Source organism: Scyliorhinus canicula, chromosome 17, assembly GCF_902713615.1.
Source record: "Scyliorhinus canicula chromosome 17, sScyCan1.1, whole genome shotgun sequence".
Taxonomy (NCBI): Eukaryota; Metazoa; Chordata; class Chondrichthyes; order Carcharhiniformes; family Scyliorhinidae; genus Scyliorhinus; species Scyliorhinus canicula.
In genome coordinates this window covers 54,705,112-54,725,792 of record NC_052162.1, presented here as the reverse complement: position 1 = coordinate 54,725,792, position 20,681 = coordinate 54,705,112, and the positions used below count along the sequence as shown (strand labels likewise).

At 44.0% G+C, this 20,681-nt stretch overlaps 1 protein-coding gene and 1 long non-coding RNA gene across 5 annotated transcripts in view; one reads left to right on the top strand and one right to left on the bottom strand.

Annotated features, from left to right (window-relative positions):
• Positions 1-20,681, top strand: part of LOC119952062 — a 74,095-nt gene that overhangs the window by 48,553 nt on the left and 4,861 nt on the right. The window contains exon 2 of the long non-coding RNA XR_005457753.1: positions 15,393-15,498. This is a non-coding gene — a long non-coding RNA (uncharacterized LOC119952062). The remainder of the gene's footprint in view (positions 1-15,392; positions 15,499-20,681) is intronic.
• The window catches only part of LOC119952060 (protein Shroom4-like), a 192,753-nt gene continuing 179,786 nt past the window's right edge, over positions 7,715-20,681 (bottom strand). For all 4 annotated transcript variants that reach the window (XM_038775576.1, XM_038775579.1, XM_038775577.1 and 1 more), the window contains 3 exons: positions 15,928-16,114; positions 15,379-15,651; positions 7,715-13,577 (listed from right to left, as the gene is read on the bottom strand). In XM_038775576.1, the coding sequence (XP_038631504.1) occupies positions 13,314-13,577; positions 15,379-15,651; positions 15,928-16,114 (724 nt within the window). In that variant the 3' untranslated portion in view covers positions 7,715-13,313. The remainder of the gene's footprint in view (positions 13,578-15,378; positions 15,652-15,927; positions 16,115-20,681) is intronic.

The window sequence follows — 20,681 nt, the reverse complement described above, 5'->3', positions numbered from 1 at the left end:
AAAAGGTGAGTGAATGGTGGGAGTATTGAGAGATTGCAACAAAAATGTGTAGGTCACAAAGGTCACAAGATGGGGAGGAGAATTAATGGCAGGAGAAGGTGCTAGTGGTTGTTTAAGGGAAAGATGTGGCAATGGGAGAATAACGGTCAGTACTCGATAAGAGCAACACTGAAGATAAAGTGACAGCCCTTTGGGGAAAGGTTTTCTTTTGCATAAGGGCAAAAAATGTTTTGGATATTTAAAAAAGGGAGAGAAAGGTCACAATCTGAAGTTGCTGAACTCAATGTTATCATAGAACTAACAGTGCAGAAAGAGGCCATTCGGCCCATCGAGTCTGCAACAGCCCTTGGAAAGAGCACCCTAGTTAAGCCCATGTCGCCACCCTATCACCGCAACCCCACCTGAGGGTTTTAACATGCCTAATCGGAGGATGAGATGCTGCTTCTCCAGTTTGCATTGGACTTTACTGGAGCATTGTAGCAGGCCAAGTATGGACATGTGGGAATGTAGCCACCTGGGGGTGGCCACGTCCCGATTCCAAAATGGATACTCGCAAAGAGTGCAGGGAAAAATGGACAGCGCTAGAAAAACAAGCAGGTGCAAGGTTTCCTGTGGATTGGAACTTGCAGAACCCAGACAGAACTGAAACTACAAGCCATTAGCATAGTAATGAGCTATCTCCGGGGACAAAAAGAAACATTGAAACAATCGGTACCAGGGCAGACTTCCCGGCGCCAGTGGAAGCTAAAACAAAGACAGGCCAACGGTTACCTAGAGCCCGCCCAACGATCAGGGAATGACCCCGTTATTGGAGAGAATCGATACAAACGATTGGGACATGGTCCAATTAATTGGGACCAAGTCCAGGATCTGCAAAGAAGGGCGCGAAACCCCTTGGGGTATAAAACAGAGTCCCCAAGGTCAGTTCGCACTCTCTCTGGAGATCTCTTACTTTCTCCATCTTCACCTTGGCATTTGGCTCTCAGCGACGAGAGGCCCGCCAAGCATCAGCCAAGTAAGTCTAAGGTCAACGTGCGCTACGAGATAGGTGCTCCTAGCTACTATTCTATACCAGTTTGAAACCAGCAGTATCAGAACCGGACAACGGCCATTGTTCCTCTGACTGAGTGGGCCACTCGAAGCTAAGTATAGGCTTTTAGTAGTAGTTGTAGTTTAGTGAGTAGAGTTTGTGCATGAGTAATAATTGACTGTGTGTAAATAAATGTGTATTATTTCAAACTTACTAACTGGTGTATTGAGTCATTGATCAGTATTCGGTTGAACCTTGTGGTGGTATCAGAAAGATACCTGGCAACTCTTGAGCAAAGGTAATTAAAACAGAGCAAATTAAGGGAAAGCATAACGAGCAACAGGCATGAGAGATTCTGAGCTGAATTGGCAAGCGACAGGAAGGTGGGGTCATGCCTGCAGGCTGAGTGAAGGCGTTCTGCAAAGTGGTCACCCAGTCTGTGCTTAGTCTCCCTAATGTAGTGGAGACCACATTGCGAGCAGCGAAAACAATAGACCAAATTCAAGGAGGTGCAAGTGAAATGGTGGGATGGAAATGAGGACAAGGGCAGTGACTAGTGGGGTACCGCAGGGATCTGAGCCAAGACTACAACTGTACACATTATATATTAATAATTTGGACAAGGGAACTAAATGTATTATCTCCAAATTTGCAGATGATATAAAGTTGGGTGGGAGGGTGAGTTGTGAGGAGGATGCAGAGATGCTTCAGTGGGATTTGGACAGGCTGTGTAAGTGGGCACATACGTGACAGATGCTGTATAATGTGGATAAATGTGAGGTTATCCGCTTTGGTAGCAAAAATAGGAAGGCAGATTATTATTTGAATTAGTGTAAATTGAGAGAGGTGGATACTCAGCGAGAGCTTGGTGTTCTGCATCAGCCACTGAAAGTAAGCAGGTACAGCAGTCAGTAAGGAAGGCCAATGTCATGTTGGCCTTCATAGCGAGAGGATTTGAGTAGAGGAATAGGGATGTTTGACTGCAGTTGTATCGGGCATTGGTGAGGCCACATCTGGGGTATTGTTTGCAGTTTTGATGTCATTATCTGAGGAAGGATGTTCTTTCTATGATAAATTGCCCTTAGTGTCCAAAAAAACCGGTTAGGTGGGATTACTGGGTTATTGGGATAGGGTGGAGGCGCGGGCTTATGCTCTTTCCAAGGGCCAGTACAGACTTGATGGGCCAAATGGCCTCCTTCTGCACTGTAATTCATGATTCTATATACCTGAACAGATGCCGTAGTGTGGCGACTAGGGGATTTTCACAGTAACTTCATTGCAGTGTTAATGTAAGCCTACTGTGCCACGAATAAAGATTATTATATTCATTGGAGTTTAGAAGAGTGAGAGAGGATCTCGGAGACAGGGGCTGGTTTAGCACAGGGTTAAATTGCTGGTTTTGAAAGCAGACCAAGGCAGGCCAGCAGCACGTTCAATTCCTGGAGCAGCCTGCCGAACAGGCACCGGCATGTGGTGACTAGGAGCTTTTCACAGTAACTTCATTTGAAGCCTACTTGTGACAAGCGATTTTCACTTTCATAGAAACATTGAAACTTGTAACAGGATTAGACAGGGTATATTCAGAAAAGAATGTTCCAATGATGAGGGAGTCCAGAACTAGGGGTCATAGTTTTGAAGATAATGGGTAAACCTTTAGGACTGAGGTGAGGAGCAATTTCTTCACCCAGAGAGTGGTGAATCTATGGAATTTACTACCGCAGAATGTAGTCGAGGCCAATGCATTGTATAATTTCAAGAAGGAATTAGATATGACTGTTGGGGAAAAAGAGATCAAGGGATATAAGGGAAAGGCGAGATCAGGGTATTGAACTTAATGATACACCATGATCAGAATGAATGGCGGAGCAGGCTCGATGGGCTGAATGGCCTCCTCCTGCTTCTATTTTCTATGTTTTGATATTTCTATGTTACTCCAGCTGAAATAAGTATTTGGAGCCTGAAATGATGAGGAGTGAGAAGGTAATGGTGCAGATGTTGCAATTTCTACAATTTCAAGGGAAGGTGCATGTCAAAGAGATGAAGAGTTGACTGTGTTTGAGGTGTGGACCAGTGTCATGGAAAGAGCGGTCCCTATAGAATGCAGTGTTGGAGGGGGAGGAGGGGCGGGTGAAGGAGGGTGGCATCATGCCTGAGTTGGCAAAAATGGATGGCGGAGGATGATCCTTTAAAGGGGCTGTTTAGCTCACAGGGCTAATCGCTGGCTTTGAAAGCAGACCAAGGCAAGCCAGCAGCACGGTTCGATTCCCGTAACAGCCTCCCCGAACAGGCGCCGGAATGTGGCGACTAGGGGCTTTTCACAGTAACTTCATTTGAAGCCTACTCGTGACAATAAGCGATTTTCATTTCATTTCATTCATTAAATGCAGAGGCTGGTGGGATGGAAATGAGGACAAGGGCAACCCTATCATGGTTCTGAGATGTGGAGATGCCGGTGTTGGACTGGGGTGGGCACAGTAAGAAGTTGTACAACGACAGGTTAAAGTCCAACAGGTCTATTTGGAATCACGAGTTTTCGGAGCGCAGCTCTTTCATCAGGTGAGTGATGAAGCAGTGATGAAGGAGCTACACTCCGAAAGCTCATGATTCCAAATAAACCTTCTTACTGTGCCTACTCCAGTCCAACGTTGGCAACTCCACATCATGTATTCACTGGATATTGCAAGAATGCAAGGGGATCTCACAAATATATAAAATACTGACAGACTGGATACAGGGATGATGTTTCCTTTGATTGTGGGTCTAGAACAAGGGGTCACAGACTCAGGGCACAGGGTCGGCCATTTAGCACTGAGATGAGTAATATCTTCGGGGCAGTGATCTTGTGGAATCCGTTACCACAGAAGGCTGTAGAGGCCAAGTCACTGAATATATTTAAGAAGGAAATAGGTAGCTTTGTAGATTCTAAAGGTATCAATGTGTCTGTGGAGAGTGCAGAAGTATTGAGTTGAGATCAGCCATGATTATATTGAATGCCAGAGAGACTCGAGTGGTCCTTTCTCTCACTCCAATGGAAGCATTGGCTCAGCCGTTGTCGGCGGTGCGATTTTCTGGTTCTGTCGACAGTGAACCCCTGCACGAGTTTCCCAGCAGGTGGCTGGGCGGGGGGGGGGGGGGGGGGGGGGGGGGGGGAAGGGGGGGGAGGGAAGAGATGGTGTATGGAATGGGAAATTTAGTTGAGAGCAGCAGGATCCAGCCAATGGCAGGCTGTCTCCATCGCCGCAAAACACGGTGCACGGAAAATCCCAGCCATAGGTTTGGATATGCCTTGAACTTTGCTTTGAGGGGATCTTTCTAAAACTTCCTTCAAGATTTAAAACTACAAAATTAAATATAAATACATTTATTTGTAGATGAAATATTTCATTTGCTTAATTTGTTACAACAGGCAGCCAAATGGTGGAATAAATTAAATTTAACCTGGGAGGTTTGCTAATGTCACTCGGGAGGATTTAAACTAATATGACAGGGGTGGGGGGGGGGGGGGGGGGGGGGGGAACCAGAGCGTTAGCGTAGAAGGTGTCATAACTGAAGGGGAAATAGAGAACAAAAATAAGAGAACATCACCACCCTCCGGCAGAACAAAAAAGGGGACCAGTATGAGAAGGGAGGTGGTTAATACAGGACTGAGGGTATTGTACCTTAATGTGCGCAGTATACAGAACAAGGTAAATGTTACGCACATTGAAATTGGTTGGTACGATGTTATGGGCATCACAGAGACATGGCTGCAAGGGGATCAGGGTTGAAATCTAAATATCCAAGGATATGTGTCCTATCGAAAGGACAGACAGATGGGCAGAGTGGGTGGGATTACATTGTTAGTAAGGAATTAAGTTAAATTGATAGCAAGGAGTGATATAGAATTAGAAGGCATAGAATCTCTGTGGGTAGAGTTGAGGAATCACAAAGGTAAAAAGACCCTGATGGGAGTTATGTACAGGATGTGGGGCAGAAACTAAATCGGGAGATAGAGAAAGCATGTAAAAAAGGCAATATCACAATAATCATGGGAGACTTCAATATGCACGTGGACTGGGAAAATCTGGTTGGCAGTGGATCCCAAGAAAAGGAATTTGTGGAATATTTGAGATGGTTTTTTTGGAGCAGCTTGTGGTAGAGCCCACTGGGGAACAGGCAATTTTGGATTTGGTGATGTGTAATGTGGCAGGCTTGGTTAGGGAACTGAAGGTGAAGGAACCCTTATGATAGAATTTACCCTGCAGTTTGAGAGGGAGAAGCTGGAGTCAGATTTAACAGTATTACAATTAAATAAGGGTAACTACAAAGACATGAGAGAGGAGCTGGCCAGAGTTGATTGGAAATGGAGCCTAGCAGGGAAGACAGTGGAACAGCGATGGCAGGAGTTTTGGGGGGTTATTCGGGAGGCACAACAGAAATTCATCCCAAGGAAGGAGGAGACATGCTAAGAGCAGGACAAGGCAGCCATGGTTGACAAGGGAAGTCAAGGACAGCATAAAACCAAAAGAAAAAGCATACAAAGTGGCAAGGATTAGTGGGAACCGGAGGATTGGGAATCATTTAAAAGCAAGCAGAGGACAACTAAAAAAGCAATAAGGGGAATGAAGATGAAATATGAGTGCAAGATAGCTAATAATATAAAAGATGATAGGAAGAGTTTCTTTCAATATATAAAAGGTAAGCGAGAGGCAAAAATAAACATTCGACCACTGGAAAAACGTGGCTGGAGAAGTAATAATAGGAACAAAGAAATGGCAGACAAACTGAATAGTTACTTTGCATCAGTCTTCGCGGTGGAAGATACCAGTGGGATGCCAGAGCTCCAGGAGAATCAGGGGGCAGTGCAGTGGCCATCACTAAGGAGAAGGTTCTGGGGAAAATGAAAGGTCTGAAGGTGGATGTCACCTGGACCGGATGGACTTTACCCCAGGGTTCTAAAAGAGATAGCTGAGGCAATTGTGGGCGTATTGGTGGTGATCTTTCAGGAATCACTGGAGACAGGAAGGGTCCCAGAGGACTGGAAAGTGGCTAATGTAACACCACAGTTTAAGAAGGGGGGGAGGCAGAAGACAGGAAATTATAGGCCGGTTAGCCCGACTTCAGTCATTGACAATATTTTAGAGTCCGTTATTAAAGGTGAGATGGCGGCGTACTTGGAAGTACGAGGTAAAATAGGACTGAGTCAGCACGGCTCTGTCAAAGGGAGGTCATGTCTGGCAAATCTGCTGGAGTTTTTTTGAGGAAGTAACAAGGAAGTTAGACAAAGGAGAACCAGTGGATGTGAATTTGGGAGGGTCCTTAGTCCCCCCACCCCTTCAACACTGTTGGGCAAATACCAGCTTGGCAGTGCCCCTGCTAGCTGGCAGTGCCATGGTGGCACTAGCAGTTCCAGAGCACCACCCTGCCCAAAGGGCATGCAGCTGGGGGCCTTCGATCCCCTTGGAGACCCCCACGAGTGACGTTCCGTCTGGTCCACGTTTGTGGGGACCAGTACCAAATGGCGCTCGTCTGAGGACTCTGAAGCGAAAGGGTTGAATCCCAAAGCCTCCGGTACCTTGGGAATCTGCACATTAGAGTAAGGCCTTGCTCTAATATGTAGATTTGCCAAAAAGTGATTGTGTTGAATCTCGCGAGGCGTGGTGAGCTGGGTAGATGCCGGGAGCAGGATCTCCCGGCTTTCAATGGCCACGCCGCGGTGGTCTGTTTTTCCAACACAGCGTGGCTGTAGGTTTGCGCCCTATATTTACTTGATGGAAAATCAGGCAGCATAAGCCTATGGTTTCTCAATCGATGAGTACTGCTGGGGAAGCTCAGTCCCTTCCCGTTAAAAGGCTTGTAATGGGAAAAGTGTCAAGCACTGCAGTAGGTTTTTTTAACATAGGGGTGGATTTATTTTGTGACACCAACCCTCTTGAGGCTGCGTGGCCAGCCTCCAAAATCTTCATTAATGTTGGGAAATATTCAGCAAGTCAGGCAACATCTATGGAGAGAAGCAGAGTTAACATTTTAGTTTGACAGGGCAGTATGGTGACACAGTGGTTAGCACAGCTGCCTCATGGCGCTGAGGACCCGGGTTCAATACCTGCCCAGGGACACTGTCCATGTGGAGTTTGCACATTCTCCCCGGGTCTGCGTGGGTCTTACGCCACCACCCAAAGATGTTCAAGGTCGGTGGATTGGCCATGCTAAATTACCCCTTAATTGGAAATATTTAAATTGAAAGAAAATTCAGGATGATGATGAACCTTCAATCTCAGGAAATGTGAACTCTGATTAACGACATGAGTATTTCCAGCATTTTCGGTTTTTATTTCATACTTTCAGCATCTGCAGTATTTTGCTTTAGAGTCCAAACCTCTATTCTAGTCTAAAGATTTTATACATGTGACTGCTTAAATATGTGAAAGAGTAAAAGAAATAGAATAATTGAGAAAATTACAATGGATATAAATATCTATTGTAATTATAAAAAATATATCTAAAGATCCCAAGTGTATTTATTGATTCAATCCATTCTGCATTCCAGGAGAAAAGCAGACGTGTCGTTTTATAGGTACATGATTTGGTAAATCTCACCATATTGACATCAGCAATACTGCTGATATTTGACATTGTTGATCTTCATGAAGATTGATTATCTACTGAAGTGCATTAAAATGTCAAACAATTCACACTGAATCATGGTATGTACAACAAAAGCAGTTTAATCAGGTGCTTGTATAAAATGGGAGATATTACAAGTGCACGTAAATATTCTTCAGCTAAATATCACACTAAGATTAAATCAATTTGAATTACATTTGACCCTTGTGAATTTATAGTTACTTGCATAGTGAAGAGGCAGAATCCTGTAGTCTATAATCAGGAAGCAGACTTTTATATATTTAAAGTTGTCAACATCATCTAACAATTTACTATTTTATCACCAGAATTCCAGATATCTACAGTTTTGTTTGCTTTTCAAAGCTAAATAAAGAAAAACGTTAGGATTACAAATACATCCAAACATTTATCACTAATCAAATTGGATTCTGTTATGTACAATAAAAAAATAAATTATTCACAGTTTTTATATATTTTTCAATTAAACATCTACAATTTTCTAGTAGATTCTGAAATCACTGCATGGCACTCCTGGATGCTGTGCTGTGCGCAGCTTTAATTTGGTAAATACTTCATCTACTTTGGTTTTGTATGACGTTTAAATTTCATGATTCAGTGGTGCACAACAGGAACGCATGTAAGGCATTGCCTCATCAATGTAAGGTATTTGAGGCTCTGGGTGGTTCAACTATTTCAATATCTTTCAAAGTAGCCCAAGAAATGTTCCAAAATATTTTTTCCAGAATAATGATCTTAACTTTCAATGGTCTGAGAACTCTGACACCACCGAATATTTCTTGCAATGTTTATTTTCTGACTCTCTCGCCTCCCATCTACTCCATGGAGCCATGACATGTTTTCTTGTCAAGTGGAAAGCCATGAAAGGTCCGTCCTCTGATTTTTTAACCATCCTGTCTTCTCTCCATACCGAGAATAGGGCCTCTGATCCATATTTGCACAGCTGTCACTGACATCTCACCAACATTAAAAAATATTAATGTGATCAATATCCCACCAGTCTGTTCCCCATAAACCATGCTAAATACAATCAAGTAGTTGATCATGCTCTCAACATTTGGCTTCACTAACTAGGGGTATCAGAAAATGTTCAAGGTATGACACTGAAACGCATAGTAAAGAAAAGTCTTGCTTCAGTACTGAAGGCTTGGGGACAAACCAATAATTGATTTTTTTTACTAACTAATGTGGCGCAGAGGAGATATTTGCACAATTACAAAGTTAAGCTCATTGAAGATGCTCACCCTAATTAATTTTTGAAACAAGATGGAATCAACAGCCAACCTCTTCAATTCGTGCTTCAAGTTCTGAGAACGTGAAGTCTTAATTTTAATTGTGCAGTTGTTGTATGCTGAGGACTTATTTTAATATTTCTTAGTTCCCCCCCATCCCCAGCCCCAACAAGCAATCCTCATCAAACCTCCTTTTCCTAACAGAGCCTAGGGTTACAATACAGCATGCATAAGAAGGTTAAGCAGGACGCTGAATGTGCTGGGAAGGATTGGGCAAGAGGACAATTGCAAATCATATTCTGCCCATGAGTGGTAGACATTGGCTTAGTTGGCAACTTTCTTACCCAAGGCAATAGATTGTGGGTTGAAATTCCAATGTAGGACATGAGTGCATAACATTGGGGCATTGAGGGAGTGCGAGATTGCAGAGATCCACCCTTCAGGTAAGCTGCTAAACCTCTTTATTTGAATGTTAAAGCTCAAATCAGAAGGCAATAGGTTTGGAAATCTAATGAGTCACGAGAAATAGCACCTTTAAATCTAACATGATTCAGAATACAATGTGGCTGGATTTTCCATTTCTGTACTTGCCTGCATACAATTCTCTGCCAATTTTCTTCAACAGCCAGAACATTAGCCTGGCGCATAGAATTGGAAAACTCTGGCTTATAAATCTTACCTCTTCCAAACCTTGGTGCACAGGCAATAAGTAACCTTGTTGGAGAGCAGATCTGATTGTCAGTGCATCGGTTTGTCAAACTCAGCCGGTTGCATGTGTGACATGACGACTCTCGGGTTCAAAATCTTTCAGATCGATTTACAATCATCCAAGATTAATTTTTTAAATATGGCTCCCAAATCCAAAATGGATGAAGGGAACCAAGCCACTCAGAAAACAAAGGTAACCAAAGGATCTTAAAGTGTTTGCTTTGATGAGAGAGAGTTCGAATAAGTTTAATGTTATTCTAATTAAAAACCAAATAAACCAAATAATATGGCAAGAAGAAAATAAGGAATGCAGAAAAAAATCAGAGACATCTTGTGTCAAAGCTTTTCTGGAAATTTCAGGTCATTGTCAAATCAGTAATAGGGGCCCATAAATTTGGATGGCCATGAAAATGATTAGAATTTGGAATTTTCAATGTTTCAATCTCGATTGAATTACATTGTGGAACGATGTGCCAATTTCCACCTACACTCCACCCATCGATTCAATTCTGAAATATCTCCGCAACAATGCACTGTACTCCTTCCAGCTGTGGGCAATGTATTATGTTGTGCTGCTAAATGCCACCTAATGTGCCAGTAGTATCATACAATTTTTTATTGTGGAGCGGCTGTTGCTCCCAACTAAAGCAGCCACACTACCCCCTCAGAAGGCAAACACACATTTCTGCTCAGTTTTCAAAAGCAAACTTGTTTCAATTCCGAGCTGCTCCATAATCTGGGAAGAGGAGGTTTTATTCTGTACCCATAAAATGAGCGGCAACTTATTGAAATAATCTGTCATGTATTCATTTTCTAGTTTAAAAAAAAACAATGTGTGTTGCCAAACAGAATGCAACTACTGCCTTCTGATATCCACAATAAATTACACATTTTAGCCAATAATCTTCTAACTACTTCAAAAAGTTTCAGGTGATAGGTGCCAAAATTGCAGATATTGGAGAAGCTTGCAGGAACAGATTGCAGGGGGGGTGGGGGGTGTGGGGTTATGAGAGCGTGGATTGATTGCAAATTGGGGGGGCTTCATTAGATTTGACAAGCCAACCCACACATCTAAACAGCTGAAGAAGAATCCCACTGAGGCAGTGACATACCAATTCATTTTTCAGAAAATGATTGAGTTAACATTTTCGGATGGCATTCTTTTGTCCGCCATTTTAGCAAGGGGGTTAACCTGTTTAAAATTTAAAAAAAGGTCAAATCCAGAATAAGAAAAGTAGATAGATGAATATTATCGATCAGGTTGGTTGAATGCCAGATGACTGACCTTCAACCAAACAGGCAACCAGGAATCAGAAATCAAACAAAGTTAAAAATCAGGTGGTGCCAAGTACTGTCTGGCTTTCCAGACACTAAACCTCCCCACTTGCACCCCAGTGCCTCAGTTATCAACCCCAACTTCAAAGGTAATTCTTAACACACAACAATTCTGCACAAAAACAACAAAATAACTTCCCAATGCACTGAACGCTGATTGAGGTACCCCAATTGAAAGTCTGGTGGATTACAGTAAATTGCAGTACAATGTAATAAAAGCAGCTTTGTAATTTTTGGGGGGCAGAAATTCAATAATTCCAGTTGTAGAATAAATGTTTTAAACTAACTTAACACAAGAAACAATGTAAAAAATTCTCATTCTCTCCACCCCCACCCCACCGTGACCCACACAAGTCTACATGATACAAAACCAGTTAGTCTGATAAATGAGAAACTGTGCAAAATGATCATTCAAACTTTTCTTTCTCAAGCAGAGATTTTACTATTTCTTCATTATTCTCTCACAGAAATACGTCACCACTTTCGTCTTACCTGGAGCAGCCAGCGTGCATTTCTTAACTCTGGACTTATCATGTCAACCATTTCTGATGATAAAACAGTTGCCAGTTTGAAGGCATGAACAATGCTGGAGACTCATGTCTAGCTGCTCAATCAATCCACAGCTCAATCTATGAAACAAGTTTCCCCCACTCTACTCATTTGCAGAGGGGACTGGGAGCATCTAACAAATTAGCTGGCAGTGGAATGAAAACAAAAATTGGTGTAATACTGATAGTTGCCACTAGATGTCAGAAACACATCACATTCTATTTTATACAGACATGCTAAATATTCTGGGATTAGACTATTGCCATATACCAATTTGTTTCTGCACTTGGTCATTGAGTGCAATACTGTACCCTGAAATTAGCAATGATATTCTGGATACATCATGGCAGTTTCCGTGTCGGAGATTGATTGGTCATTTAACTGCAATTTTAACCTAGAATGAAAGTGCCATCTTTAATGAGAAGCTTCCTCCTCCTCCTCCTATTTCCAATCCCTGAAAGTGCTGTGGGTGCCAATTAACTTCCAGTCTCTTGACCAAGTGGCCATGGGTGTTGGCACATATTCAGTGATGGGAAACTATCTTACTATGGAAGGTAATCAAAGTGGAACCCAATCCTGTCCTTACCTGGTCACTTGATAGTGGTCAGGTGCTGGAACAGTGGCTGAATTTTCCCCTTCTGTACTATCCCACCTCAGCGCAGACTAAGGATCAAAACATGACCTTTTTATGGTCGGTGTTGCTCACTTATACACTGGGCAGTGCATTTACTAATGAGCCATTAGAGGAAAACTAAAGTATTTTTATTTAAGAATTACATTTGAAGGCCTCTAGAAAGTAACACTGAAAACCTTTGGACAATATTTATATACTGTCTCAAAGTGAAAATCATTTGAATTCAATAAAAAATAACTTCTGGATTATATATTGGCCAAATGATCTAACCAGTGATTAAAATAAAAATCAGAATTACAATAACCTTTTATGGCAGTCATTCCTACGATGCTGATGAAGGGCATGGTCGGGGTCTCGTGCATGATTGCACATATCGCTGAGACAGAAACACAGTTACAAAATGGGAACGTTAAAAGAAATCAGTTAGTTACAACGTTCTTTGACCAGGACAGCACCAACTGAGAAAGAACATCATTTGGATAGACAGATTATGGCTGATTTCTTTATACAGAGTACAGCTCAATCCAAAAAAATATGTGCTGGCTAAAATAAACAAGGTTGATAGGGGTTATTTTTCACAAATCCTGAATTCACGCTATTTATTTATCACAAAAATACGATTGTCCTTTCTTCCCATCTGTTGATGGGACTAATTCTTATCCAGGTAAGGTTCCAATAGGACTGGCACCCCTCAAGAACATTAGCCCAATTCGACATTCTTCATCACGATCCCAGGCATCGGGTAGGCTACTTCGCTGCTTCGTTGATCACAGTTAAGCCGAATGCTGTTCTCAACCAAATTCACATTTTCCAATAGGTCACTATATAAAATCAAGACCAGAAATCGAAGATAACTTGGCCCTTCCTAGGTCTGGACCCCAAAGCCATTTGTAATCCTCAACTATCAGACAATTTAATACTGCTGGGTGACAGAACCTAGGACCTTCATGATCCCTTTGGTTAACTTTACCAAATGCAAGAAGCAAACAGTCCCTTACTTTCACATGAGCTGTTTTCACTGAAGAATGGCAGTTAATATGGTAAAGCATGACTCAGATTCAGCTAGAAACAAGGGGCATATATTCCAGATTTTAAAATCATTAGATATTAACACATTAACACATTTGATAAAGGAATTCTTTGTTTGCTAAAATTTGAGAGATTAAGTTTAATGATTTAGGCCAAACACTTCAATGTTGCCGTTTTAGCATGGCCTGAAGGACAAACTCTCCCTCAGACACTTGAGCTGCTCCTCCCCAAGTTTGATTTTGTCCTCCAGCTCTCGCTGTTCAATGATGAGAGCAGATTTCATCTTTACAAAGTGAGTATAATCCTGGAGCTCATCCTCCGACAGGTGGTTGACCAAGATAGTATAGACAGAGCGCTCTCTGCGATCCACATGTTCCTTCAGCTCTTTGGCCTCTTCAAGCTGCGCTGTAAGCTGTTTTTTCTTTTCAGTCAATGCATGCTGCAAATTAAAATAAACAGTAGTCGTCAATTAGATTTGCATGCCCCCTTCATTTTTTTCCTGCACTTTACTCTGTTGTCTCCCAGCTATTGTATCATGCCAAGGTACTAAGATATCCACAGGAGGCTGCAGTTTTGTGGCACCTTTCCCAAGTAATTCATATGTGAAGACATTGAATGTTAGCATGCTACATGGTTGTGGCAGGCATCGACGGTTGAAACACATTCTGCTCTCAGTTGATATTCACATATTTCAGTGAGGTTGTCTAATAGCAAATTAAGACCCATTGACACTGTTTGATTTTATTATGATCTAACGTAAAGTAGGTGGAACGGCCTTTTTCAAGCTTCCTAAACTACTTAGAAACAAGATGCTACAAAGCATAGAGAGTATTTTTGTTTCTTCCTTGTGCTTCCTAATAGGCATGGAGAGGTCAGCCAATTCAGTACAGAAATGATCCTAGAACATTTATGGTTTGGATATCACACTCAGCAGCACACTTTCACTTGGATATCAAGAGAATCAATCATTGCACACTAAATTATTAGATATTTCCGATATTATTACATGTATGATACGGTTAACCTCGACCAACCCAAGTTCTTTTGCAAGAGGAATGTAATTATTATCCTCGATTTAAAACCAACTTTTACTACAAGTAGCTACAAAGCAGAATTTGGCATATCAGTTGTAAATAAAGTAAATGATCTCATTCCATTGTGGTTTCACTCTCTTCAGTCAAGGTCCATATAATTCTTATATGCCATTATCATTCGGGATGATACAAGATAAAAGAGTTTCATCATACCCTTTTATAGGGGCTAGACTTCGATGAGTTTTTACCCAAGATCAATGAAATGGCTGGTAGACCGGGGCAGTCCATGGAAGCGGTGGGTTCTCTGTTTATTAATTTTTTAAAAATTTATTTTTACAGTGTTCTCAGATTACTTGTTTGGTTTTCCAGCAGGAGGGAGCAACAATTACACTGGCTGCTTTGAAACATTTGTACTTTTGATGATATATGTGGAGTTGTGGCTGCCAGGCAAAACTGGTTTTACATCACACCAATCTGGCCAACAACATGGCATTGTAGCGTTCCAGTAAGATCACACTCCAGAGTGCTAAAACATGGAGTGATGTCATCAGGGAGTGATTCAAGGTGGATCTTCTCAGAACAACCTCGCACAATAAACCCCAATCACAGAATATCCTTGCGCAATATGCCCCAATTTCAATCTGTCTCAGTTATAAAGTGGAAGCCAGATACATTTTCAAAATGACAAGGGGGTTTAAAAAAAAAAGCACATTGTTGTACAATCCATTCTAAATTTTTAATCAACTTCTCCCAGTTTCTCAGTACTATTTCTCTTTCTCTGTTGCTTGAGAGGAAGAGTAGTGGACCAGGGACAGAATGTGGAGAGGTCGTAATGTTGAACCTTGTTGGGAGCGGCAGTGGTTAGCACTGTTGCCTCACAGCTCCAGAGACCCAGGTTCAATTCGGCCACAGCTGACTGTGCGGAGTTTGCACTTTCTCCCCGTGTCTGCGTGGATTTCCTCCGGGTGTTCTGGTTTCCTCTCACAGTCAAAAGATGTGCAGGTTACATGGATTGACCATGCTAAATTGCCCCTTAGTTTCCTAACATTAGGTGAGGTTACTGGGGTACGGGAAACGTGGGCTTAAGTAGGGTGCTCTTTTCAAGGGCTGGTGCAGATTCGATGGACCGCATGGCCTTCTTCTGCTCTGTAAATTCTATGATAATAAGAATGCATTTATTAATCGGCATTTTCTGATCATACCTACCCTTTCCTCCTCAGATGTATCAGGGCCCAAGTTATTTAAGGCATTCTCTACTCGAGCAAGTCGGCCTGAGAGAGACAGCAACAGATTCACAACTTTATCCAGATCTCCGACGAACATTCGGTACTTATCAAACTCATTTGGTTTGCAGACATTCTTCACCATCCTTTCAGCCTCTTCACCAAGCACACAGTTTGCACTGATGTCTTCTAAGAGGCTCTTCTGGGCTTCATGCAACACAGAGAGTTTCCTGCTAAGACTGCTAATTAATTGTTTCTGTGGAAATTTGTAAGAAAAAAAATTGATTAGAAAAGAGTTTGCTAACCCCCAAAATGATTTGAAAATGTGCATCTCCATATGACATATGATATCCTTTCGCAGAAGCAGCCGACGCACAGGCCTGAACCAAAATCATGGGCTGTTGGCTATCCAAGAGTGTCTCTGGCAGCTTTGCTTCCAGATTTTTTTCTATCCGTCTTCCTGCAGTCTATACTTGGCACCTGCTTCTACTCATTACCCAAAGCTATTCTGCATCTAGGAAAAATGTAATACCTTCTTTTCTATCAACCTGTCGTTATCTTCTTCCTCATCCTCCTGCTCCTCTGAACATTCTTCAGCCATCTTCGGGAAGTCCTTCATTTTGTTCAACAGTTCAGCCTTGGCAACGGATGTGCTATAGTAGGTGGAGCAAGAAGTTGAGCTAACCATTGGTGTTGGGGAGGTGGCCTGTGCAGTACACCTGCAAACAACACAGAAAGAGTTATCACATTCCTCTGTACAACAAACTTAGATGAGTCGTAAAAACATTCCAACAGGGCAGTACAGTGGCAGCACTGCTGCTCACAGCGCAAGTTGTTTGTCCACATTCTAACCACTCAGTACAGATATTTCTTATTTCCCATTTGGATTCATACAGCAAACTCAGATGAGTTGTAAAAACTTTCCAACAGGGCAGCACGCTGGCACACTGCTGCTCACAGTGCAAGGGACCAGGTTCGACTCCGATCTTGCTGACTGTCTGTGCGGAGTTTGTACATTCTCCCCGTGTCTGCGTGGGTTTCCTCTGGGTGCTCCGATTTCCTCCCACAGTCCAAAGATGTGCAGTTTGGGTGGATTGGCCATGTTAAATTACACTTTAGTGTCCAACGGTTAGTTGGGGTTGTGGGGAGGGGGCCTGAGTAGGGTGCTCTTTGAGGGGGTCTGTGGAGACCGATGGGCCAAATGGCCTCCTTCTGCACTGTTGGTACTCTTATGATTGCAATAAAAAAATCAATATCAAGTACCCTTTCCGGAATTTAATACATGGATTACATCGAATATACAGCACAGAAACAGACTATTTGGTCGAATTTGTCTGTGCTAATGGTTATATTCCACACAATATTCCTTCCATGCCATCTAGCTCATCCCAACGTTTCAGTGTATCTTTCTATTGGCTTTCCTCTTGTGTAGTTTTCTTCTGAAACTATCTAGCACAGTGGGCTAAACAGCTGGCTTGTAATGCAGAACAAGACCAGCAGTGCGGGTTCAATTCACGTACTGGCCTCCCCGAACAGGCACCGGAATGTGGCGACTAGGGGCTTTTCACAGTAACTTCATTGAAGCCTACTTGTGATAAGAAGTGATTATTATTATTATTAGTTGTTTGTCCAAACCACCTCTGTGGTTATGGGTTCCACATTCTAACCACTCAGTGCAGACAATTCTTATTTCCCATTTGGATTCATTAATTAACAAGTATTAATGAGCCCTTGCAGTGGATTCTCTCACTGGTGGAATCATTCTCTCCACATCTACCTGCCCATTCCATTCATCATTTCAAAGACCTCAATCAGGTCAACTTTGTGTTGTCTATTTCCCAAGGAGAGAAAAAAATAATCTGTTCGATCCGCCCTGCTATCTATAATCTTTCAATTCTGTTATCATCCTTGCAAATCTTGTTTGTATTTTCCCCAGAGCTTCTACATCATTTTCAGGATGCAGACACAACTGTGAACAGCTCCAAGTGTGACATGACCAGAATCCTACACGTATTTAGAAAACCTTCACAGCTTTTGAATTCTATACCCTTTGAAATAAATTGGTGCTTTACTAGCATTTTAAAATTAAATTGCTGATCTCCAGTTTTGCTTTTAATGATTTGTTCAGCAACATCGCTTTGCTCTTCAACCTTGTTTTCTCAGGTGTAAGAGATGTTTCTGTTTTTCCTACCAAAATGTATCATCTCACATCTATCTACATTAAAGTAAACTTGCCACAACTGCTCAGTCTGAAGGTTTTCTACTCTCTTTTTGTGTCTTCCACAGTGTTAGTCATACTCACCCAGTTTGCCAATATGCTCATATTTTTTTTTTTTTAATAATTTTTATTGAGAAATTTTGATTTTATACAACAATAACGCACCTTAGTAAAATACCGAAAATAACAATAATATTAACAATCATATACATTCGCCCCATCCCCATGAACAACCCAGCATTTTAACAACAACGCAAATTAACACACTATAAAGTTACAGAATAAACACTACAATAATGCACACCCCCCCCCCCCCCCCCCCCCCCCCCCCCCCGGGTTGCTGCTGCTATTGACCCAGTTACCTATCTCTGAGCCAGGAAGTCCAGAAAAGGCTGCCATCGTTTATAGAACCCTTGTATTGATCCTCTCAGGGCAAATTTGACCTTTTCCAATTTTATAAATCCCGCCATGTCACTGATCCAGGTCTCCACGCTTGGGGGCCTTGCATCCTTCCATTGTAACAGAATCCTTCGACGGGCTACTAGGGACGCAAAGGCCAGGACACCGGCCTCTTTCGCCTCCTGCACTCCCGGCTCCACCCCAACCCCAAAAATCGCGAGTCCCCACCCTGGTTTGACCCTGGATCCAACCACCCTCGACACCGTCCCCGCCACCCCCTTCCAGAATTCTTCCAGTGCTGGGCATGCCCAGAACATATGGGCGTGGTTCGCAGGACTCCCCGAACATCTGGTGCACCTGTCCTCACCCCCGAAGAACCTACTCATCCTAGTCCCGGACATATGGGCCCGGTGCAGCACCTTAAATTGGATGAGACTAAGCCTCGCACATGAGGAGGAGGAGTTGACTCTCTCCAAGGCCTCCGCCCAAGTCCCATCCTCTATCTGCTCCCCGAGTTCCTCCTCCCATTTAGCCTTCAGCTCCTCCACTGACGACTCCTCCACCTCCTGCATTACCTTATAGATGTCAGACACCTTCCCCTCTCCTACCCACACCCCCGAAAGCACTCTGTCCATCGTCCCCTGCGAGGGCAGCAAAGGGAATCCCTCTACCTGTCGCCTAGCAAACGCCTTTACCTGCAGGTATCTGAACATGTTCCCCTGGGGAAGGCCAAATTTATCTTCCAGTTCCCCCAGGCCCGCAAACCTCCCGCCAATAAACAGGTCCCTCAATTTGCTGATGCCCGCCCTTTGCCATCCCCTGAATCCCCCATCCGTGTTCCCCGGGATGAACCGATGGTTGCCACCCAGTGGAGCCTCCATCGAGCCCCCTGTTTCCCCCCGATGCCGTCTCCACTGTCCCCAGATTCTTAGGGTCGCCGCCACCACCGGGCTCGTGGTAACCCTCTTGGGGGAGAGCGGCAACGGTGCCGTTACCATGGCACCCAGGCTTGTACCTCTACATGACGCCATCTCCATTCTTTTCCACGCCGCCCCTCCCCCCTCCATCACCCATTTACGCACCATTGACACATTGGCTGCCCAATAGTACCCCAGAAGGTTGTACAGCGCCAGCCCGCCTCTATCCCTTCCTCGCTCCAGGAATACCCTCCTCACTCTCGGAGTCCCATGTGCCCACACAAAGCTCAGAATACTGCCGGTCACTCTCCTAAATAAGGCCCTGGGGATAAATATGGGCAGGCACTGAAAAAGGAACAAGAACCTCGGAAGCACTGTCATTTTGACGGACTGCACCCTCCCCGCCAACGACAATGGCAGCATGTCCCACCTCCTGAACTCCTCCTCCATCTAATCTTCCAGTCTGGTAAAGTTATGCTTGTGGAGAGTCCCCCAGTCCCTGGCCACTTGCACCCCCAGGTACCTAAAGCTCTCCCCTGCCGGCCTAAGCGGGAGCCTACCAATTCCTTCCTCCTGGTCTCCAGGGTGCACCACAAACACCTCGCTCTTGCCTAAGTTTAATTTATAACCTGAGAAGGTCCCAAACTCGGCTAGTAACTCCATCACTCCCGGCATCCCTCCCACCGGGTCCGCCACATACAGTAACAGGTCGTCGGCATACAACGACACCCTATGTTCCTCTCCACCTCGCACCAAGCCTCTCCACCTCTCTGAATCTCTCAATGCCATCGCCAGCGGCTCGATTGCCAGTGCAAACAACAAGGGGGACAAGGGGCAACCCTGCCTGGTCCCTCGGTAAAGCCGGAAGTACTCCGACCTCCTCCTATTCGTGGCCACGCACGCCATCGGGGCCTCATATAGCAGCCTTACCCATCTAATGAACCCTTCACCAAATCCAAACCTCCCCAACACCTCCCATAGGTACCCCCACTCCACTCTATCAAAGGCCTTCTCCGCATCCAGCGCCACCACTATCTCTGCCTCCCCCTCAATCGCCGGCATCATAATGACATTCAGCAATCTCCGCACATTCGTGTTCAGCTGCCTTCCCTTCACAAAACCTGTCTGGTCCTCATGCACAACCCCTGGCACACAGTCCTCTATCCTGGTGGCCAGGATTTTTGCCAGCACCTTAGCATCCACGTTGAGGAGAGATATGGGCCTGTATGAACCACACTGCTGGGGGTCCTTGTCCTTCTTTAAAATTAACGAGATCAGCACCCGTGACATCGTCGGGGGCAAAGTCCCCCCTTCCCACGCTTCGTTGAGTGTCCGCACCAGCAAGGGGCCCACTAGGTCCACGAACTTTTTATAAAATTCCACCGGGAACCCATCCGGCCCCGGTGCCTTCCCTGACTGCATCTGCCCGATCCCCTTAACTAGCTCCTCCAGCTCAATCGGCGCACCCAGCCCCTCCACCTTCTCCTCCTGCACCTCCGGGAAAGAAAGCCTGTCAAGGAACCTCTCCATTCCCCTCCTCTCCCCCGTTGGCTCCGACTGGTACAGTTCCCCGTAAAAGTCCTTGAAGACCTCATTCACCTCTACCCCCTTCCGCACCACATTCCCACTCTTGTCTCTCACTCCAGCAATCTCCTTAGCCGCATCCCGCTTACGGAGCTGATGAGCCAGCATCCTACTCGCCTTTTCACCATGTTCGTACACTGCCCCTTGTGCCTTCCTCCACTGTGCCTC